This window comes from Dipodomys ordii, unplaced genomic scaffold, assembly GCF_000151885.1.
Source record: "Dipodomys ordii isolate 6190 unplaced genomic scaffold, Dord_2.0 Scaffold221, whole genome shotgun sequence".
NCBI classification, from domain to species: domain Eukaryota; kingdom Metazoa; phylum Chordata; class Mammalia; order Rodentia; family Heteromyidae; genus Dipodomys; species Dipodomys ordii.
This window is the reverse complement of record NW_012267437.1, coordinates 1,106,774-1,131,137: the sequence shown is the minus strand read 5'-3', so window position 1 is coordinate 1,131,137 and position 24,364 is coordinate 1,106,774. Positions and strand designations below refer to the sequence as shown.

At 37.6% G+C, this 24,364-nt stretch overlaps 1 protein-coding gene and 1 pseudogene across 1 annotated transcript in view; both read left to right on the top strand.

Moving 5' to 3' along the window:
* The first annotated feature begins 13,388 nt into the window (after positions 1-13,388).
* Positions 13,389-14,012, top strand: LOC106000524 (annotated as a pseudogene).
* A 4,380-nt stretch (positions 14,013-18,392) lies between these two features.
* Alas2 (5'-aminolevulinate synthase 2) overlaps positions 18,393-24,364 on the top strand; it is a 25,458-nt gene continuing 19,486 nt past the window's right edge. Inside the window, exons 1-2 of the mRNA XM_013035802.1 lie at positions 18,393-18,421; positions 23,550-23,745. Of these exons, the coding sequence (XP_012891256.1) occupies positions 23,565-23,745 (181 nt within the window). The 5' untranslated portion in view covers positions 18,393-18,421; positions 23,550-23,564. The remainder of the gene's footprint in view (positions 18,422-23,549; positions 23,746-24,364) is intronic.

Here is a 24,364-nt window from a genome sequence, read left to right as displayed (position 1 = left end):
TAGGTCGCTTGTTACTCATTGCACTGGAAATGGGGATTAATCTCACAGAATCCTCTGAAAGCAGTTAAGGCACCCTGTTAAACCATCTATCCTGGCTACTTGGCAAATGGAAACCACTGGAGAAACAAAAATCACTGTTCCCTGAGAATAATCAAAATAGGTCATTGTTCAGTGAAATAGTAAAGTGTAACATTTGTTGAGGCCTTAAGATTCACAGCTTGTAACTTTGGTTAGAAAAATAAACCAGTGTTTCTTCAGTTGTAATTTTAAGGCAAATATGTGTCCAATCATGTATAAGATAGAAAAAATAATTACTAAAAGTAAAATGAATGTAAGGCTCACTAAAAAAAAAAAGATGAAGAATTTCGACATCAGCAAGGGAGAAGAAACTCCTCATGGAATTATTAACAGATTTCTCATTAGAAACTGAAGAAGCCAGGAGACAGGAGGATAGCATATTTTAAATTCTGAAAGAAGGGAAGCCTATGAACTGATAATTCTATATCCAGAAAAAGCTACATAGAAGCTGGGGAGAAACTTACAACATGCCATATTTAACATAAAAAAGAGAGGTGGCTTAGGAGGGATGGGTGGATGTTGAAAGGATGATATTGATCAAGATAAATTGTATTCATAAACTGCTTTGTTGAGTGGTATCTCCCTAAAAATACTTAAAGATGACAAAAATATTTTAAAGAATATAAAAAGAAAAATACAGTACAGCAAATTACAACTATATGTCCCCTACACCCCTCACCAAAGTGGTAAATGACTGAAATGAAAGGCTTTATATCTCAAAGCTCAAAGCTTTATATCTGAAACTCAAAGCTTTATATCTGAAACTCAAAGCTTTATATCTGAAGCTAAAAGATCTTTGCAATATCTGAACAATATAAAAGCCATTAATATTACAATCTTGGTTTATTACTCTACTTTTTATTTACTATGGAATTTAAAAGGCAAATGAATAAAATAATTATAAATCAACATTACACATTATATACATCAAGAAAGGTATCATTTGCTAAGTGAAATGAGCCCCAAGATATGGACACAAGAAGTTTTTCTTTGTTGTTGTTGCCTTTAATGCACTGTGTGATTTTTTTGGTTTCTTTTGTATGTTCTTCCCCCTATGGTATATCCCTGTTGTCACTGTATTTGATTTTGATACCTTGCATCTTGTATATACACTTATCCAATTTGGGGAGGGGAAAGAGAATAACAAAATGCTGAAACAAGGACACAGGATGACCCATTGCAACAAAGAGACTCACAAGACACTATGTTGGAAATGAACTTTACAACTTCAGGGAGGGGGGAGGAGTGAGGGAGGTATGAAAAGGAATGGATAGGAGAAAAACAAAGGAGGATGTAGCAGTGCTCCACAAGATATGTACTCATTACTCATGTAACTGTAACCCCTCTGTACAGCATCTTCGCAATAAAATAAAATTTTAAAAAAGAAAGGTATCACTTATTTATATATTTTCTAGTCTATTTGAATATATGTTTTCATAATAATCTCTCATGATATCCGGTTTTCATTGATATTTGTTGTGATATTCCTATTTTCATCTCTAATTTTACTAATTTAGGTCTTTTCCCTTCTCGTTTTAGTCAGATTGACTATGAATTTATCAATCATACTTATCTTTTGTTGTTGTTGTTCTTGTTGGTCATGAGGCTTGAACTCTTGGCCTGGGCACTGTCCCTGAGCTCTTCAGCTCAAGGCTAGGACTCTACCACTTGAGCCACAGCACCACTTCCAGCTTTCTGGTGGTTAATTGGGGATTAGAGTCTCAAAGACTTTCCTGCCAGGATTGGCTTTGAACCATCACCCTCAGATCTCAGCCTACTGAGTAGTTAGGATTACAGGTGCCAGGCTTACTTATCTTTTCAAAGAACCAGTTTTTTGTTTCACAAATTCTTTGTATAGATAATTTCTTCCCTATTTTATTACTTCTTTCCATTTGTTAATTTGGGGTTTGGCTTCTGGTTTCACTAGGAACTTGAGTTGCATTATTAGGCTACAAATATTGATGCAAAATTGCTTGCCACAATAGTACAAAGCTTAATTTAGAAGCACATTAAAAGGGTTATATATCAGGACCAAGTAGTATTTAATCCTGCAATGCAAGGATGGTACAAATAATGGAAACCTAGCAATAGAATACCATACATTAACAGAATAAAGTAAAAAGATATCTTAATTGATGCAGAAAAGATATTTAATAAAACTTAACATCCTTTCATGACAAATTTATACATTAAACTAAGAACCATGATAAAAGCCATACATGAAAAACCTACACTGAACATAAAATTGAATGCTGAAAGGACCAAGAAAGGGGAAAGTTTTTCTTCTGATATCAGAAAGAAGTTGAGAATACCCACTTATGCAACTACTTCTTTCTCCTCTTCTTCCTCCCCCTCCTTTATCCTCCCCCTCCTTCTTTTTTTGTTCGGTAGTGGGGCTGGAACTCAGGGGCCTGGGCATTATCCCTGAGCTTTCACACTCAAGGTTAGCACTCTACATTGAGTCACAGCACCCTTCTGGTTTACTGTTGGTTATTTGGAGATAAAGGTCTCATGGACTTTACTGCTGGGACTGGCTTCAAACCATGATCCTCAAATCTCAGCCTCCTGAGTAGCTAGAATCACAGTGTGAGTACCTGGCTCACTTATGATACTTCTATTTAATTTGTTATCACAAGTTCTTTGCATAGTAACTAGGCAAGAAAAAGAAAAGCATCAAAATTGGGAAAGGAAAACATAAAATAATGCCTGTTTATAGATGACATGATCTTTCATATATATAGAAAACACTAAAGATCTACAAAAAATGGAGCTAATATATTTATTCAAGCAAAGTGACAGCATGTATGCTTATAAAACTATCACTTGTATCCCTATGTTAACAATATACAAACTGAAAAAATAAGAAAACAATTCCACTTATATAGCACCAAAAAGAGTATTCAAGAACAAATTCAAACAAGGATGTGAAAATCCATACAACTTTTAAGAGACTGTCAAAACATATGAAAAATTGTTAAAATTCAACAAAAAGATTTCAAAAATGGTAAAAGGATATAGATATTTTATCAAATAAAATATACAAATTATCATTAAGCATATAAAAATGCTCCACATCACTAATGATTAGAGAAATGAAAACAAAAAAATGTGATTCTACTTCACTCCAATTAGGATGCTGATGATTTTAAAAACAGAAAATACAGCAAGTGTTGGTGTGGATGTAAAGAAATTGGAGCACTGATGCATTACTGATGAAAATGTAAAATAATGCACCTATTATGGAAAATAATTTGTTGTTTTCTCAATAACTTAAAACTAATTATCATATGACTAATCAGTTACAGTACCTAGTGTACACTCAAAAGAATGGAAAACAGGGGCTCAAATCGACATTTGTATACTAAAATTCATAGCAGTATTATTCATAATAACTAAGGGGGGAAATAATGCAAATGTATATCAACAAATGGAAAGATAAAACATGATGCACATGTATATATATACATATAAGAATATTACTCAACTTAAAAATAAATGAAATTCTGATGTATTCTACAACATGATGAACCTTGAAAATATTATGCCAAGTGAAATAAATCAGAAATAAAAGGACAAATATCTCATTCCACTTACTGTGGGCACCTACAATAGGGAAATTCATAGAGATAGATGATAAAATAGAGATTGCCAATGACTAGGGGTAGGGGACTTGGGAGTTATTGCTTAGTGGAATGATGAAAAGGCTAGTGGTTATTATGGTTGTACAACACTGTACATACATATGCTAATGACATTTTAAAATGGCTAGAACATTAAGTTTTATGCTATGACTTACCATAGAATAATTAAAATGAAGAAATGAAAGGGAAACATTGCAGAGAAGCCATGATAATCACTGGATCAGCCTGTTAGACCCTTTTCCTTTTCCCTCATTTTAATAGCAGCCCTCCCTGCACTGATCTTCCCAATACCTGGAAGAAAGGAACACTAGTCTAGGAACTGACAACCACTAGTAACCAACAAAGACAAAACCATGTATTCAACACTCACTATATGCCAGACATTCTGGTGGGCATTTTTGGTAAATATATTCTACTTTCATTCTTATAACAACTGTACAATTAGGTTATGATTACATTTTTTCACGAGGGAAGTATGTGGAGTAGAGAAAGAAAATTCTCAACTTTTTAAAAATTTTCGATTATTTTAAAATCCCATGACCAGAAAGTGGAAGGTCTATGATTTGGATACAAATCAATATGTAGGGCCCTCATTGCTAACAACTGTGCTAGCATTTCCTAGACTTCAGTAGTCATTTCTTTATCACCTTCACTCTTTTAACCAAAACCATTAGGATGTTTGCCTTAACCCAGCTCCTTTATCGCCCAGTCTTATCCTCTGTGGTGTGGCTCAAAGGTTACATCACCAGCCGTAAGCAGGCAAGCTGAGCAAGTGAGAGATCTCCAAGTACAAGCCCCAGAGAGGTTGCTGAGTTCAAGCTCCAGTACTAGTAGACATGCACACACACACACACACACACACACACAGAATTGTGCCAACCATTTTAGAGAGATTAAATTTAATTTAAAAGGAACTGAAAACAAGAGCTATCAAATATAACATTGTTTCTAAAGCAAACTTGCTTTACCCAGGAAATGAAAACAAGTACATCTCTACTTTGGGGACAATATACTCTCAAAAAAAGCTTCCTATTTCTTTGATTTAACCTTTGACAAAGACAATCTGAGGGAAGGTAAATAGAATTAAAGCAAGTAGGATCCTGATTAAAAGCTACATGATAACAACTACCTCCAAATGCCATGTGCTTTCTCCCTCTATTTCAAGCAGATACACCCTAGCTGGAAGGAGAAAATCTGGGAAGAAGGAAGCTTGTCCAACTCTGCTCTCTACACATAAAATTTATACACTAAGTTCTTAGTAGCATCTATTTAATGTCACTCATCAATAAAGAAATTTTTAAAGAACTCATTGTATAAAGGTTGGGGGTTAATTAGGTTAAACTGATCAGATTATGGAAACATCAGTACTCTCATTTACTTATAAAACATTGACTGGGTTCTCCAGCTACAACTGCAGCCTGACCCTGCCAGCTGAGCAACAGTGCCTCCTCCCCTCGAAAGAACAGCAGGTCACCTTTTCCCCAGTCTTGACATCCTTGATTCTACTTTCCATCTCTAAGAATTTGATTGTTCTAGGTTTCCTACAGAGGTGGAACAATATTGGAATCATTACCCAATGCCCTTTTCTGTGTCACTTATATAATATTCAAAAGGATTATCCATGTTGCAGCATATGCCAGAATTCTGTGGGTTTAGTAACATATAGTCATAATATTTTAAAATTTATGTATGTGTAGTATATCCATTCATGTTAACAAACAGTGGGATTTGCTTCCATTCTTTTGTCTATTCTGAATATCACTGCTAAGAAAACAGATATTACAATATCTATTTGAATTGCTACTTTTAATTCTTTAGGGGAGGTATAAATATTTTTTAATATTTTTACTCACTTATGACAAAAATTTAATATTCCTTGAAATATATGATGTGGCTAAAGAAAGATATACTTTACATATGTGTGGTACACGTGTGTGTGTGTGTGTGTGTGTGTGTGTGTACTGGGTCTTGAAAACAGGGCCTAGGCATTGTCCCTGAGCTTTTGTGCTCAAGGCTAAAGCTCTGTCACTTGAGCTAAAGCTCCACCTTGGGCTATTTGCTAGTGTTTTATTTTTTATATTTTTGTTGGTCATGAGGCTTGAACTCTGGGCGTGGGCCCTGTCTTGAGCTTTTTAGCTCAAGGCGAGCAGTCTACCACTTGAGCCACAGCACCACTTCCGGTTTTCTGGTGGTTAGTTGGAGATAAGACTCTCACGGATTTACCTATCTGAGTTGGCTTTAAACTGCAATCCTCAGATTTCAGCCTCCTGAGTAGCTAGGATTACAGGTCTGAGGCACTGGCACCCAGCATTATTGTTTTATTGAAGATAAAAAGCCTTACAGGCTTTCCTGCCTGGGATGGCTTTAAACTGTAATCCACAGATCTCAGCCTCCTGATCAGCCATGACTACAGGCATGAGTCACCAGTGTATTTTCATAAAAAATATTTTTACATGTAAGTATAAGTATACTTTGTATGTATTAAAATATTATATACATAGGCTTTAATTCACTGTTCAAATATTTATCAATTTCTATAAAAAGATTATGTGTTTTAATGGATTATCTTAAATCCTTATATCAATATTTTACATATCAAAGTAGTTTAAAATTATGACCAATCTTCGATAATGGAGTTAAAAAAATAGAGTGGAAGAAAGACAGCCCTTCAGCAAATGGTGCTGGCAAAATTGGTTAAACACCTGTAGAAAACTAAAGCTAGATCCTTGTATATAACCCTGCATCAGAATCAACTCCAAATGGATCAAAGACTTCGTCGAAGTCAAAGCAGACATCCTGAAAACATTACAGGAAATAATAGGAGAAACTATAGGGCTCCTTGGTATAAGTCAAATTTTTTTTAATACAGACACAGAAACACAACAAATCAAAGAAAGGGATTGCATGAAACTGCAGAGCTTCTGCATAGCAAAGGACATAGCTAGAAAGATCAATAGAAAGCCCACAGATTGGGAGAAGATCTTCACCAACCATACAGCAGACAAGGCCTCATATCTACAATATACTTAGAACTCAAAAAACTAAATCCCCCAATAACAAATCCTCAAAGAAACAACTGCCTGATAAATAAGTGGGCTAAAGACTTAAAGAGAGACTTCTCTGAAGAGGAAATAAGAATGGCCAATAGACACATGAAGAAATGCTCAACCTCTCTAGCCAACTTCTCTAGCCATAAAAGAAATGCAAATCAAAACACTGAGATTCCACCTCACCCCAGTTAGAATGGCTATAATCAAGAAATCTAGGGCTGGGAAGGTGGCTCAGTGGTAGAGCGCTTGCCTTGCATGCCTGAAGCCCTGGGTTCGATTCCTCAGCACCACATAAGCAAAAAGAAAAACGCCAGAAGTGGCGCTGTGGCTCAAGTGGTAGAGCACTAGCCTTGACCTGAAAAGCTGAGGGACAGTGCCCAGGCCCATTGTTCAGGCCCCACGACAGGACCCCCCCAAAAAATCTAATAACAACAGATGCTGGAGGGAATGTGGCCAAAAGGGAACCCTACTGCATTGTTGGTGGGAGAGTAAACTTGTTCAACTACTCTGGAAAGCAGTATGGAGGTTCCTCAAAAGACTCTACATAGAGCTCCCTTATGACCCAGCAATCCCACTTTGGGGCATTTACTCAAAGGATCACAAACAAGGTCATACTAAAGCTACCAACACAACTATGTTTATTGCAGCATTATTCACCATAGCTAAGATATAGAACCAAGCCAGATGCCCCTCAGTAGATGAATGGATCAAGAAAATTTGATACACACACACACACACACACACACACACACACACACACACACACACACACACACACACACACACACACACACCGGAATTCTATGCCTCCAGCAGAAAGAAAGACAGCACCCCATTTGTTAGGAAATGGAAAGACTTTGAAAAATTATATTAAGTGAAGTAAGCCAGACCCAAAGAAATATACGCCCCATGGCTTCCCTTATTTGCAATAACTAGCATATGTATAGGAGAAGCAGAAAAGTTCGAAAACTATGTACATATGACCATGAAAATGATGCTAAACAAAATGAACCCCAAGATAGGGACCCAAGTGATTTTTTCTTTGTTGCTGTTGTTTTTAATGTACTTATAATGTACTATGTGATTTTTTTGTTTCTTCTGTATGTTCTTCTCCCATGGTATAATCCCTGTTTTCACTGTATTTGATTCTGCTGCCCTGCACTTTTCATATACATTTTTCTAATTTTGGGAGGGGAAGGGAAATAACAAAAGGCTGAAATAAGGACACAGGTTAACCCATTGTAACAATGAGATGTACAAGACACTATGTTGAAAAGGAACTTTACAACTTTGGGTGGGGGAAGGGAGGAGTTGGGGAGGTGGGGAGGGAAGGGATGGTAGGGGAAAAAACAAAGGAGGAGGTAACAATGCTCGATAGGAAATGTTCTCATTACCTTACTCACGTAACTGTAACCCCTCTGTACAGTATCTTTACAACAAAAAATATATTAAAAATTATGACCAAATGGGAAGGGATGGGAAGGGGAAACAAAGGAGGAGGTTACAATGCTTGATAAGAAATGTACTCATTATCTTGCCCATATAATTGTAACCCCTCTGTACAGTATTTTCAAAATAAATAAAAATTTAAAAAAGAAATGTACTCATTATCTTGCCCATGTAATTGTGACTCCTTTGTACAGTATTTTCACAATAAAAAAAGAAAAAAGAATTATGAACTTGAGATAAAGAATAATTTAAAAATAAAATAAGTGTTGACAGTCTAAATCAAAAAAAATTATGACCAAGATATTCACCTAAGAAAAATGTCATTAGTACATTTTTAAGTATTTGAAAATCCTATACCCTCACCCTGATAAATCTACAAATACCTAACACATCATCCTAAATATTTGTTAATTCAATTATGAATTCAATTTCCTTATTTAGATTTTCAGATAATCTTGTTATCACTCTTGGTTAGTGGCTATGTTTATTTTTCAATAACTATTTAATTTCTTTTTCTATTTTTAATGTGTCTGTCTTTAATTTTACTTATATTTTATTATCTTTAAGTAGCAGTACAAAGGAGTTGCCATTCAACAAAGCAGTTTATGAATTCAATGCATCTTAATCAGTCACTCCTTTCATCATTCTCCCCCATCCTTCCCAACCTCATTTCTTCACTCATTTTTATTTATTTTGTAGGATGTGCAGTGAATTTTATGATTGCATTCTCCCCTTCCTTACTTCATTTGTCCACCTCGCTTTACTTTTTCTTTTAAAAATATTTTATCAGCATAGATGAGTTGTGGGAGGGGTTCATTGTGATATTTTCATTTACAAATGTATATTCCCATTTATGAGTACAATGTGCTCTCATCAAACTCCCTGCCACCTTCCTTTAATCTCCCTTCCCATTTCCTAAAACTATTTCAGCAAGTTTCATTGCTCATGTTTAAATGTTGTGTTGCAAAATATATGAATTTCATATAATTTCAGTTCAATTATTAAAAGCAGAGAACATAATATATAATTCAAATTATTATAAGCTAATTCAATTCAGTTGATTGTGAGTAGAAAGTAAAGCCGTAAAATAACACTTATTGGAGGAAAAGTGATAATGGATAGCCTACATTGATTTTCTTCACTGTCATTGTTCTTTTTTATTATTGTCAATTATTTGCATGTTGTTTTTTATTTTGTCAGTCGTGGTGCTTGAACTCGGGGCCTAGGCGCTGTCCCTCAGCTCTTCAGCTCAAGGCGAGTGCTCTACCACTTGAGCCACAGCACCATTTCTGGTTTTCTAATGATTAATTGGAGATACGGATCTCATGGACGTTCCTGCCTAGGCTGGCTTTGAACTGGGATCCTCAGATCTCAGCCTCCTGAGTAGCTAGGATTACAGGCATGAGCCACTAGCTCCAGGCTCTGTATGTTTGTTCTCAGACAGAATCTCACTATTTAGTCCAACCTGGTCTGAAACTCGGAATCCTCCTGCTTCATTCTCCTGAGTGCTGGGATTACAGATGTGTACTACCATGCCTATTTTCAACTCCCACTGTTCTTTAAAAGTTTATTAGTAAAAGGAATTTAAATGCACTAATAAATTGTAGAAAATACATGAACATGTGTGCGTTCTGAAAATTTTAACTACACATCTGAAATTCTACATATGCTGTTTCTTAATTGTAAAAGGTGGAATTTTAAGCAAATATTATCTAAATATAATTAACTTCGTAATCTTAAACATAAATATTTATGCTTTTATATTCAGGAATTCTTAATGCTTGTAGGAGAATATCATGCTATTCCTAATATATATTCTTATTTATAAATATATCTAGATGTACTAAGCACTTACATGTAAAACAGTTGTTTTTGCATAATGGAAAATTTTCAACTATCAAACAATTGTTGATAATGGTAAGGAGGAATATAATATAGCAAATAATATTGTTAAGCACTGACTTAACATCTACAATATACAATTTGTATATACAATCTATTCAAATGTATGTTACATACAATAAACACAATATGTATATTTTATTTCACAATAAGAAAATTCATGTTTACTGAAAAAATAGCAAAAAAATAAGTTATGTTTTAAGTAATCTAACTTACTTGTGAGCTTGTTTCTAGCTGAGTTGGTTTATCTAGTTACCAGTGCTATAGTAGCGAAGTCATTGTTTAAATGTATTACCCACCAGTAATGAACAAGACTTGTATGAAAACTGAAAAGAAATGAAATTCATTGCTGGTTTTCTGTGACACAATAGACTCAACACTGTTAGACCCAGCATATATTCACTGAGGTCCTGTGTTACTAGACATAGTCAAGTTATCAATTTTCAGTTGATAAATTTTAATGTGGAGTCAGATTTTTTAGAGATTTTGGAATTTCATCACATACTCGGTTTGATGCTTGAAGTAAATTTAGATTTAACATTTGATATTTGAAAATTTTACATTTAGTATATGAAAAGCTAGCTCTTTTATGGTTAGGAGATTGGTTAGAGCAGTTCATGAATGAGTTGAAAGTAGCCTAGAATAAAGAGGCACAGGAAAGATGGAAAGAAGCAAATGGAATTGAGACATAGTCAAACAACCCCAAAGTGGAAACATTCCAATTTAGTAATAAATGTATAACAAAAGGCAGTACATACATACAACAGAATATTAATAGCCTATAATTTGCTAGATTTAACTATTCCTATTATATTCCTATAACTATTTAACTATTGATATACTTCAAAATATGCTGTATACTATACTATATATACATATCTGTAACATTTTAATGGAAAAAATAAAATTATCAAAATGAAAAAATAGCCAAGTGAATACAAAACAAGACAAGGAGAAGAAATTTTGACATGTTTACATGGATAAATCTCAAAATGATATCCTTGCCAGCTAGCTAGCTGCTCAGGAGGCTGAGATCTGAGGATCATGGTTAGAAGCTAGACCAGGCAGGGCAGGAAAGTCTGTGAGACTCTTACCTGCAATTAACCACTGAAAACTGGAAGTAGTGCTGTAGCTCAAAGTGGTAGAGCACTCGCCTTGAGTGAAAAACCTCAGGGACAGCACCCACTCCCTAAGTTTAAGCCCCACAACCGACAAAAAAAAAGACATTACCCTATGTGGAATGGAATAAGCCGGGAATAAAAGTTCAAATGCTGTATTACTCCACTTATTTGAGTGAGATCTCTCAGAGTAAGTCATACGTCATAGAGATAGAATGTTTGTTGCCAGGGGCTGAGAAGAGGGCAGGATGAGGAGAGGGGAGAATGAAGAGTTATCATTTAATGGACACAGAGTTGCAGATGAAACTCTGGGAGGAATTTCAGATGAAACTTGGGAAAGATGAAAAAAAGCTAGAGAGGAGTGGCTGTGAAAGTCACACAGCAAGGTGACTGTGTGACTGTGCTTAATACCAGTCAACTGCATATTTCAAAATGCTTAATATGGTAAATTTTATGTTACAGATATTTACCACAATAAAATAATAGGCTGGGTACCAGTGGCTCATTCCCATAATCCTAGCTACTCAGGAGGCTGAGATCTTATGATCTCTTATATTCCCTTTCTTAAAGTTATCCCTTTCATCATAGGAGTAGGACTGTAAAGTTGAGGCAGAATTTGTGATCCATTCAGGTATTAAATAGGACAGTAGGCCTATTGAGATCTGGACACCAGTGGATCACATCTGGAATCCTATCTACTCAGGAGACTGAGATCTAAGGACTGAAGTTTGAAGCCAGCCCAGGAAGGAAAAATCCTTATCTCCAATTAACCAGAAAAAATCCTGAAGTGGAACTGTGGCACAAGTAGAACACCACCCTTGAGTGAAAAAGGTAAGGACGCTCCCTTAACTTCAAGCTCCAGTATAGGCACAAAAAAAGAGAAAGAAATAGAAGGAATCTAGTATTTGAAACTAGTATGTGTTAGTACTGTTCTAGTATAGGTAAGTGTTCATTTCATCATTTTATAGATGAGAAAAGTGAGTGGAGAGGTTAAATTACATAATCAAGCCACAGGACAGTAAACTAGTGGAGCTAATGACAAAGCCCAAGTTCTTTCCATTTTACCTATGTTCTGTCTCCATATCTGTGAATAGTTTGATTGTAATGCTCCCAGTAATTCTATCATTGTGATTTACAAACCTCAATAACTGAAAGCTTTTATACAGGAACTCCTTTGATCAGCCAGGTGAATACACAAAATGTTATTTCAGGGGTAGATTTGCACAGAGCGCTGGCTTGCACATTATCTTTACTCAGCAAATGGCAGAAACTTACTCCTCACTGCAAAAAATCCTCCCCTAAAGTTTAATCCCAGGATAGGTTCTCTATTCCTTATTGTACCTCATTATTATCTTTAAAAAAAGTTCTAGTAGTAACAAGGAGGAAAACTTACAGGTAAATAGGCTAATGAAGAGGTTGGTCCATGGAAGACATAAAGCTTATAATGGGAGGAATCAACATTCATGGTATCTACTATAATTACTTCACAGACTTCTAGTAATTAACAAGGTTGTCCTTGGAACTACTTTGGAGGCAGAGGCGGAAGGATCTAAAGTTCAATGCCAGTCTCAGTGGTGAGATAGTATCTCAAAAATAAAACAAAATAAAATGCAAACACCTGTGTGCTTCAGGCCTGCTAAATGAGGCGGGGTGGGGGGGCGGAGATGCAAGATGGCCGCAGCTGCGAACTCCAGCTCTAGCCTCCCCCTGTTTGACTGCCTGACCTGGGCAAGTAAACCCTCACCTGGTTTACCTGTGGATGTTTTCACATAGATCAAGGGTCTATGAGCGTTAGTCAAACTGGAAGCCCCCTAATTTGGTGAATTCCTCCTGCATACAGGGAACTGTGTGGAATGAATGAGACACTGATTATTGATGAGAAGAAATAGTACTTTTGGGGGAGAGAAATATTGATTTGTGTGACTTTGCCATTGACCACCATGCTTCCTCTTGAGTCAACGTTTTCAGGTCTACCACAAGCATCCTGACTGGTCTCAGCACACAAAACACTTTATTACGTCACATTCAGTTGGAACCTCATAAGCGTCAGCAAATGACCATTGATTCTAGTCTCACTTGACACATTCATAAGAGCACATACTCTGAGTAAAAAGTCTCAACCATTGCTATCCGCTGTGAAAGAAGGGAAGATGAATGGAGAAGATCATGAACTCAAGGGGTTTCTGGGGCTTCGAGATGAGGAAAGGGAACTTGATAATCTGACGAAGTTCAATACTACCCACAACAAACGGATTCCAATCTTCGCCAGTGAGGAGGGACAGCTAACCATTCGGACACCAAAGAGGAAAAGGAAGAACTCACGGGTAACTTTCAATGAAGAAGATGAAATAATCAATCCAGAGGATGTGGATCCCTCTCTTGGTTGCTTCCAGAACAGAGGGCGAACGGTGATGGTCCCAGTGAAGAAGAGGCGCATGGAAGCTCACGGCTCTCTAAACCTGAAAGAGTTTGGAAGACCCACGTTTACCTTCGGCGGAGGACTCTATGGGGGCCTGCCTCCCCCACAGAGTGAAGCAAGTGCCCAGCCACATGGTATCCAGGGAGCACCGTTCAGCGGCAACTTGCCCGTGCCCTATTCGAACCTTGTCCCAGAAGCGTACCTGAATCCTGTCCTACCTTCGATAGTGAATATGAACCCCACATCAACTCCTGCAGTCCATCATGCTGAAGCAGAAAATGAACCAACAAAGAAGAAATATGCAAAAGAGGTTTGGCCAGGCATCCAGGCAAGAAACCCACACCTTCCTTACTGACTCGTTACCTTTGGTCATGGAAAACGATGGGGTTTCCCGGGGAAAGGAGTGGGTGACAAAAATAAAAAACTAGGAAGGCAAGTTTCCATGTGTGCAGTATCGTTTTTCAGAGCGTCTCCTGAGATCCTAAACCATATAATATGAGACTCTGGGTGGGGCTAAAATATCCCACAAAGGCCTGTCTTGAGAATTTTTTTCCATGCAGATGAAGGTTTCATGGGTGCTTTTAGATAAACTGTCCTGTGTTTCCCCCTCATCTCTCTCTCTCCTCCCCAGGATGATTCTTGGGTGAAGTCACATGCCTTCATGTTGAATTCAGACCTGGGGAGGTAAAATGGCCTCACAAGATGACCTTTCTTTCTACCCTTTGTCTATCTGATTTGCAGAGGGGAAGGGGAAACAGAAAAAGGGAACAAAGGGTGAACCAATTCAGCAGCGAACTATGTTGGAAATGAACCATATACAACTTGGGGGTGGGAGGGAGGCAGGAAGGAAAAAAAAACTGGGAGAAAATGAGGGAGGGGGTGACACTGTTCAAAAATAAAGGTACTCCTTACCTGACTTATGTCAGCGTAACCCCTCTGTACATCACCTTTACAAAAAGAGTTGCCACAGATCCCAGGTTGATCAGTTAAGGTTTAAACTCAAAAGTGTTTTCTTAGGTCAGTGGTTTTGAGATCCAATAGTCAGGATTATCTCCTTTGTCCTTTCTGTTGGAGTAAGAATATTTTGATTTTCCTTCATCTGTGAACACTGTCATGGCACAAATTTATGCTTTTAAATCTACAATTTGAACTTTACATGTTTTTCTTGTCCAACCTGAAGCACTCCACTGCCTAAGTTTTTAAATTTAATTCCAGAGTACTGTTCTCCACTCTCTAAGAACTTATTTTGCTTTTTAAATATGCTACAAAGGCAGTTTTTATACAGTAACCATTTAGGGAAAATGAAATTTAAAGGGAAAAGATTTTACTCTCTAAGGACCTAGTGTCTCTTAAGAGAACATTTTAGCTGTTGGTTTGGAGGCTCATTGTCCCTGGACTGAGTAATGACTGAACAATTCTATAAATATACTAATACACACTGGATTTTGAACCTAAAACTGTAGATTTTATGGTTTATAAGGTGTGCTTTTATGAAATTAATGCTAAAAAATCTAAGATGCAGACAAAATGACTGTAATAGTCACTGTAGTGCAATTTCACAGTGAAAAGTTGAAAAACCTTAAATCACTAAAGTCTATTGCCAGGTTGACACTGGAGATGTAGAAATGAGTCAAACTTGCCCACTAATCTCAGAGGAATTTGTAGGCAGGAAGGAAGTCGCCAAGACACAGAACAAATCAATTCAGGGTGAGAGGGAAGGCTGGAACAGAGATTCAGAGATGTACTCCGTCAGAAAAAGCTGGGCACTGGTGTCTCATACCAGTAATCCTAGATACTCAGGAATCTGAAATCTGAGGATCAAGGTTCAAAGCCAGCCTGGGAAGGAAAGTCCATGAGACTTTATCACCAATAAACTACTAAAAGAAAACTGAAAATGGCACTGTGGCTCAAGTGAAGCTCAGAGACAGCCCCAGATACCAGTTGAAGCCCCAGGACCTGCACCCAAAATAAGCCTCATGAGGATCTGAGACTGAAACTCATTCTCCAGAGAGCACTGTCTCTCAAGGAGATGAGAACCAAATGACTACCATCACAGAGGGAAGGGAGGGAGGGAGGGAAGGAGAGGTGAGAGTTAAAGTCATGCTGAGGAATGTTGATGCTCATATGAAACAAGAATAGTATAGAGAGGCTCAAGCATCCTTCCTAATGCCTCCATTTGGGCATTATACAGTCTTCTTTGAGTCATCTTAGAGGTTTGTCGCTTTCCTGTGTATAGGCAGAATGGAGTGGAAGGATCTGAGAAAATGCAATTTGAATACAGCATCCATCCATTTCTGATAGTTTGACTTGCCAATGATTTTGGATCTCTATTCTCCAACTGCTCAAAAACTGATAGGAAGACATAAAACAGGGTATTGATAGTATAGAGTGATGTGTGGGAGTACAGGAGAGGGGACCAGATTCAGTGTGAGGGTTAGAGAGGGCTTCCCATTCAATAGCCAATAGCCAATGCAGAAAATGGCTGGCCTAATAAAGAACTGGAGCTTGAGGGTTACTGAAACTCTATTTGAAATACCTTCTAGAAGATCTGGAGATGATCTTCAAGTTTAGAAAATGGTTAAATACATCATGATATACCCAAGTCGTTAAATTTGATGCAGCTGCATCACCAGTACCTGTGAACAATCAATATTTGTTGAATTAATGAATAAATCCAGATGGAGCAATGGATACACTGAAAGGGGGTTAATGGCCATACAATTTAAAAGTCATTTACAATGTAAAAAAACCTACAAAAAATAATCTAGATATCTTAATAACAATCCTATAGGATAGGTTCTATGACAATTTCGTTTACAGATGAGAAACTGACACTTAGGGAACCACATAGCTAATAAGTAAAATAACATGGGCAAAGCTGACTCCACAACATATACTTTCTACCCACTACAGTTTACTGTCAATCTAAAATGGACAAAATTGAACTAAAAATGGACAAAAAAGAAGATCAGGTGGTCAAAAGACAACAAGAAACATGAAAAAAGCCAATCTTATTAAAAATTAAATATAAATCACAATGTCACTTTTTGTGCTTAAAACAGTTAAACTGGTAACAAATGGTATTGGTAAGTGTGAGAAAATACAAAAACAGAATACATAATTATTAGAGATGTATAACATATATAAAAGGCATATTTTTATTTTTTGACCCAGGAATGCTTCTTTCTTTGTAGGATGATACCATATAACAATACTCTTGTGCTGAGCCAGGCACTGGTAGCTCACATCTGTAATCCTAGCTACTAAGGAGGCTGAGATCTTAGGATCATGGTTCAAAGCTAGTCTGGGCAGAAAAGTCTGTGAGATTCTTATCTGTAATTAACCACCACCAGAAGACCAGAAGTGGATTTGTGGCTCAAAGTGGTAGAGCACTAGCCTAGCCTTGAGCAAAAAGAGCTCAAAGAGAGTGCAAAGGCCCTGAGTTCAAGCCCCACAACCGACAGGGAAAAAACCATTTGTGCATGCCCAAAGCTACTAATTGCAGCATTATCTATAATAGAGGAGGGAAATCCCTGGGAATAACCTAAATTTTCCACAAGGAAGTGTTTAAATAAATTATAGTGCATCCAGACCTCCATAATGTAATTCCACCAACAGTGAATATACATGGAAAGACTTCTGGGGTATATTGGCATATGGCCAAACTGGAAAAGGAAACTGTAGATAATATGCAGGCTATGATCTTGTTTATGTAGTTATAATATTAACGATGACAATCGGCTTTTGAGATGAAATTGTCTGGTTATAACAGTTCCATTGCCATAGGCTTAAAAAGAAACAGAGAATGAGAACTGAGAGTGAAAATTTATTCACAATTTTTCTTTCTTTCATGTTTTTTTTCATTTTTAAATAGCTTTAAGTAATGTACAAATGGATTTCAAATCAATATGTCAGTTTATGAGTACAATGTATCATGATCAATGTTACACCTTTCATTATTCTTTTTATGAGGGCAAGAATTAGAAAAGAGAAGACAGAGAACTTCAATTATATATTCTTTAATTATATATTCTGAAAGGAAAAGAAGAGTGTAGATCCTGATGGCAGACTTCCCAGGTTGAGGCCATGTAATTTCTAGTTAGCTAATTATCAGTAAGATGCTTCACCTTTCTGAGTCTCAGTTTCTTCATGGATAATAATATTTATGCCTTAATGTCATTATGGGGGCTAAATTAATCCATGTAAAGCAATTAACAAAGAGTTTGCTACACAGTAAGCATTCCATTAACATTCACTGTTATTTCTCTGGACAGGAACTGTGCTGTTTTCTATACATGATGTTATTGAATTGTTATATAATCTTAGGATGTATTCTGTGGAAGTTGTTACAGCTCATAAGCACAAAACTTGATTCCAGGACTATCTCCAGAGCCTTTTCAACTTGTGCTACATTTATTCTGGGGTTGATTGCATTACTTTTGTGGTTGAAGAAATGGAAGGTCAGAAAGATAATTTTACTCAAGATGCCTTCCCTGATTCTATATGGATAGTCTGAGCTCATCTCACTACCTTAGAAGAGAATGCAGAGAGGCAACAGCGAGAGCTGGGGGAGGGTAAAATCCAGAGTGGGGGGAATTACTTTGTTTTTATCTCTAACAGGGCCCTGAGATACTTTTGAGACCAATGAAAGCCAGGCTAGAAGAAGGCGGGGTGGGTGGAGCTCAGCCAAAGCCAGGGATAAACACCAAGTCCTAACTCACTGCACTCACCCGTCTTCCGTTCGTCCTCAGTGCAGGGCAACAGGTAAGAGCTGTTTCTAGCCTGGCACCTTCTCTCTGAGTATACCTGTCCACCTCAGTGCTACATACACTATTGTCTGACTAAATCTGACATTCTGTTTCTTAAAAAGTCTGTCACTTTCTTTTTGTCTGTCTCTTCCTATCTTTCCCTGTTAATGGGTTTTTGCTTCTTTTCCCATTTCTCTCTGTTAGTAGTTTCTGACATTATTTCGCCTACTCTCCAATACTTGCTTTCTCTTATTTTTCCTTCCACTAAGTTCTCTTAACATCTTTTCCTTTTTCTGTCTCTTATTCTTAACTCTGTATCTCTGTCTCTGTCTCTCTGTTTCTTTCTATTTCTTCCTGTCCTACTATTTCTTTTTTTTTCTTTTTCTGTTGGTCATGAGGCTTGAACTTAGGGCCCAAGTGCTATTCCTGAGATCTTTTTCCTCAAGGCTAGCACTCTACCATTTGGAGCCACAGCTCCACTTCTGGTTTTCTGGTGGTTAATTGGAGGTAAGAGTGTCATGGAGACTTGGCTGCCTGTGCTGATTTTGAACAGCCACAGCCTCCTGAGTAGCTAGGATTATAGGTGTGAGCCACTGGAACCCAGCTTACTATTTTGTTTTGTTTTTTTTTTATAGAGAAGAATGTCTTAATATTTCTTCCAACAATTCTCCATTCCTTCTTCTATTAATTCCCTTCTCTCTACTTGACCAAGGGCATAAGTTGACAAGTCATAGTTTAGGGGACTAGATTTAAGAAGGAAAATATAAAGGGAAATGAAAGGGATAGAAATGAACAATTCGGTAAGGAAAGATTTAGGGGAATTGATAATTGGTAAGATAGGTGAGCGTTTCTGATTCTCTTATTCCAGGTATTTAAAATATTATCTTCAGTGGTTGGATCAGTGTACTAAGAAGGGAGGTAAAGCCTGATGCCTCCAACTCCTGAAGAGAAGTAACTGATTACTTTCCAGACCTAATTGATGCTTGCAAATCAGAGCACAAAATAAAGGGACGGGATCAAAGAATGCTGTAATGGATGGTTTCTGGTTTCTCTGCTTGGGTTAAGCTGTGGTTGGCCCTTATGACATTTGGGATTGCTGATTGGGTGCCTGGCATGAAAAGGAATTGTAAGGATACAGGGAAACCCTTTGATCCATAACTTGGCTTGAAATTTCACTATTTTCTGTGATTGAAAGCATTGTTTTAAGTAGAACCCTAAAAAGCATTTGTACACATAGTAAAATGTACAAATGCTTGAGTGGTGGAACAGAGGACTGAATAAATCATTTTTGTGTGTGCAGGTCCTGAGGCTTTAACTCAGGGCCTGGGCACTGTCCTTTAGCTGCTTTTGCATAAGGCTAGTGCTCTACCAGTTGAGCCACAGTGCCATTTCCAGCTTTTTCTGAGCAGTTTATTGGAGATAAGTCTCATAGACTTTTCTGCCTGGGGTGGCTTTGAATTGTGATCCTCAGATCTCAGCCTCCTGAGTAGCCAGGATTATAGGCATGAGCCAACAGCACCCAGCTCTGAATAAATCTTTACTAGTGCCTAAAATCTTACTTTAGTTGGATCTTGGCTCTTTTGGCAAAGGCATTGTTCTAGAAGGGGATCTGTGTTAGTGGGCAGAGTAGAGCATCTAGAGTTAGGCCCCCAGTTACAAAAATATGTAATAATATTTGAATCATGGACCATAGTAATTAATATATAGTGCTCTTTCGGCACAGTCTGCCTCAGTTAAAATCCTGCTCCTTTCATTTACTAGGCTCTGTGGCCTAGAGATTTACCAAAGTCCCTTAGGGTCTTCGTTTTCTAACTAGAGGGTCTTCATGAAGACTGAATAAGTCACTGAATGTGTATCTGAATATCAGGATCAAGTGAGATCTATGAAATTACCTAGTGTAATATTTGTGGAGAAGGGATAAATACAGATCCCAAATACACACAGTAAGTTATCACGGGACTGAGACAAGAATCAAGTCACTAGCTTTCCAGGCTTTGTTTGTCATATTCATGATGTGATTTTCTTTAGCTGTACCTTCATTTTTCCTACATAGAAAATTAGAGAAAATAATTATTAACACTTTTTTAGTATATATTTGGGAATAGGTAGTCTTCTTACTACTTCATATAGATTATTTTACTGAGTCTTTACAACACACTGTGAAGCAACTGGTCTATAATATCTAAATTTTATAGTTAGAAGATATATAGCAGGAAAGTCAATCTCTTAAGATCCCAGAGCTAGTGAATGGTGAATCCAGGATTCAAACTCAAGTAGCTTTACTCCAGAATCTGTGCTCTTAATACCTTAAATCACCAAAATTGCCTTCCTAATTCAATTTTATTCTCTATAGTCTCATGGTAGGAAGTGGCATGGAATGGACCTAGTGCCTAATGTACCTAGCTTACAAAATTATGAATCATAATGACGTCCAGACAGAGTGAAAGAAGAGTAGATTCCAGGGAAAGAGTACACGAAGAAGTAAAATTGGAAGCAGAGCTTAAATAAACTTGAGAATACAATGAATTTCACATAGTCTATATATCCCCAGGACCCTGAGCACATCATGGTCAAAAGTTTATTAGAGGTCAGGCACTGGTGGCTTACATCTGTAATCCTAGCTACTTAGGAAGCTAAGATCTGAGAATCATGGTTCAAAGCCAGCCTGGGCTTGTCTCCCAGTAACTACCCTCCAAAATATTATAAGTAGATCTGTGGCTTAAGCTAAAAAAAGCTCAAGGATAGTAGTACCTAGGCTCTGAATTCAAGCCCCTGGACTGTCACCCCGCCCTCAAAAAAAAAACCTCATTAGAGAGGATGAGTATACTAAACTTCTTCAGTTTTATATAGAGAGGATAGGCCTTATTCTACCATCATTCTAAGGCAGAACTAGATTTTGCTTCCAATCTTGGGGGCTTCCCCTCTCACTACATAGTTCAATGTTGCTATTGCTGTGTTGATTCTGGGGGACTCTTTGGCCATCCATCTTAGCTCAGCTTCAATAGCCAGAGCCAGCCTCAGCCAGATGCTCAGACGTGATTCCAGGAAGAGGCTCCTCTTCTCTCCCACACCCTGGACTCATCTTGGGGAGTGTTCAGACCCCAATAGTGATAAACTCGGGGAGCTTTATCTGTGCTCTGCAGGCTCAGGCCTAGGGGCTTTAGCCTTACTGGGCAGGCAAAGGAAGGGAAATTCTTATCTACAAATATGAAGTAGGCATTGGATCAAATGCAAGACCAACTATGTGAGGTAGACAAAATTACCTCACATTTGACAGCTGATGAAAGATCCAAACAAAGGGAGTGACTTGTCAAAAAAAATTACACAAAGGAAATAGGGGGCTGGAATTTAAATAAGAAAAGCTAATACTTATTGAAAACTTACTATGTTTAGTTGTTTCAGGAATCTTTTGCCTTTCCTAATTTCAGGGGCCATATCTCCAGGCCCTACAAAGTAACCCAGGCTGCTATGACAGCCTGTGAGAGTAACAGAAATACAGAATAAGAGGATGCTTTGTGTAATAAGAAGGCTCTTTCTCTTTGAAATCAGGGAAGGAGGAAGGGAGGTGAGAGAATGCCAACTGAGAATGGGGTCATGAGCTCCTCTTTCTCATCAGTTTCTCACAGCAGATGGCTTATACACTGAGGATGCTGTTCACTTCTATGCAGTAGCTTTCTTGGCAGTGTTAGAGTCTTAGTCTTCCCACATTCTTCTATCTCTCCTTATCTTGTCTGACCCTTTGACTCTGGCTTCATAATTTGCCATTTTTCTTTCAATTTGTTTTCCCTTCTTGCTTATTCTAGCTGTCTTTCCCTTGGTATATCTCAGTTTTTCCTCCTCCTCCCCCTTTAGTGCCTCCATTTCTATCATTAATCTTTTGTTTTTACTCTGCCCACCTCTTTTGAACACTCAACTGCTCTCTCATCTTCTTTATTTGTGTCATAACTCCTATCCCCCTACCTCTTTTATTGCTCAAGCCTCCCCAGAATTTCTCCTTTACCTTTGAGTCTTACTGACTCTGTTCCCTTTGGATTATTTTCTCTCCTGTTCAGTTTTATGAGTCTTTGTATATTCCTCTAAATTACTGGATCATTCGTCATGTTCCTTTTGTGATCCTCTTTGTATTTTTATTCCTTCATTCATTCATTCTCCCCCTCTCTCATTTTCTCTTTCTCTTATCTTACTTTTTCTCTATTCTTCTGAATTCCCCATTACTATCTTGTTTTGTCTTTCTGCCTTCTTCCTCATGTCTCCTCTCATTTCTACCTTTCCCTTTTCCTTCTCTTTCTTACCCACAATTTCTGCTCTTCTAATTTAATTCTACTGAGACCATGCCTTTGTTTTCTTTCTCTGTTTTCCCTCTTGGATCTTTCCTAATCTTCAATTTTGGTTCTTCCCATAATTCTCTTATCTTCCCCTATTTGCGATCATGCTCATTCATTCATTCGCTCCAAAATTCAATAAATATCCATTGAGTGCTATGTTTCATTTGGTTTCTCTTTTCCTGATATTCTCTCTGGCACCTTTCTTTCTTGTCTTGGTCTCTGCCTTTTCTTCTGACCCATAGGCAATATCTTTGTTCCTCGTCTTCCAGACTCTTTGAGTCTTTCTTTCATCTCCTCCTTTATCTGAGTTTATCCAAATGTCAAGAGAAAATCCCAAAATAGGACAGTATCAGCCTGGTAGTACATAGTCTGAATGCCCTAGGACCTCCTTTCTTATTGCTCCCTGGATCTCTTTAAGCTGAAAACTGGTTTTGAGCTTCTACTCCGTCTCTGGCAGAGCTTTCTTAGGAAATGCTCTAGGACAAGTCTAAGGATCTGTATCAGTCTTCACTTGGCTAAGAATGATATTCTTAAAAAGGTTCCTTGCTTCAAGTATTCATTAAAGCTGGTTGTATCAACTCTCATCCTGCCACACACAAATACATTTCAATGATCCCCATAATCACAGAGTGGCAGAATCTGAATCTGAGTCCAGGCTTTCTTACTGTTCTGATAATATTAGAAATCCTTTCCCTGTCTCTGAGGAAAGCACTAAGCTTTGGATGGAAAGCTAAAGTCAAAGAATCAAACATAGGAGTGATCCCTGGCTTGTGGCCAAGCTGTCATAATGGAATCTCATCTCTTCTATATTTTCTGCAGGACTTCGGGATCAAGATGGTGGCAGCAGCTGTGTTGCTACAGTGCTGCCCAGTGCTTGCCCGAGGTCCCACAAACCTCTTGAGTAAAGTGGTCAAGGCTCATCCATTCCTATTTGGTAGTGGACGCTGTCCCATCCTGGCCACCCAAGGACCAACCTGTTCTCAAATCCATCTTAAGACAACCAAAGCTGGAGGAGGTAAGAAGAGGTCACTAGCAGGGCAGAAGGGGAAATAGAATTCAAAGACCTGTCTGTTAAAAATGCTTACCACACATTTCCTCTTGCATGAATTTCCATCCAATCTCATATTAGTGAGACAACTGCAGCAGCAATGCAATAATTTCCAAGACATCTTGCTACATGGGAAAAGCAAGATACAAGCAGCATGTAAAATATGAGTCTAAGTTTGTTTTTTAGGCTATATAATATATATATATATATATATATATACACACACATATATATGCTATGTTTGTCAGTGTTTTGTTGTAGTAACAAAATATTTGAGAAAACGTACATACAAGATAAAAATTCTATTTTGGCACATGATTTTAGAGGTTTCAGTCCATGAATAGCTAGCTGGCTCCATTGTTTTAAGTCTACTGTGAGGTAGAACATTGTGTGGCAGAGTAGAATGTATAAATTGTAACCACAAGATTTCAAGTCATACTAAACACCAGTGTCTAACAATTAGGAAAGTTCATATGAAAATGTCAAGGCACAAGCAGAAATGGTCAGATGAGTTGATGTTAGGCAAAATGAACCCAAAGATAAGGATTCAAATGTTTTTTTTCTTTCTTGCGATTGTTTCTAACAT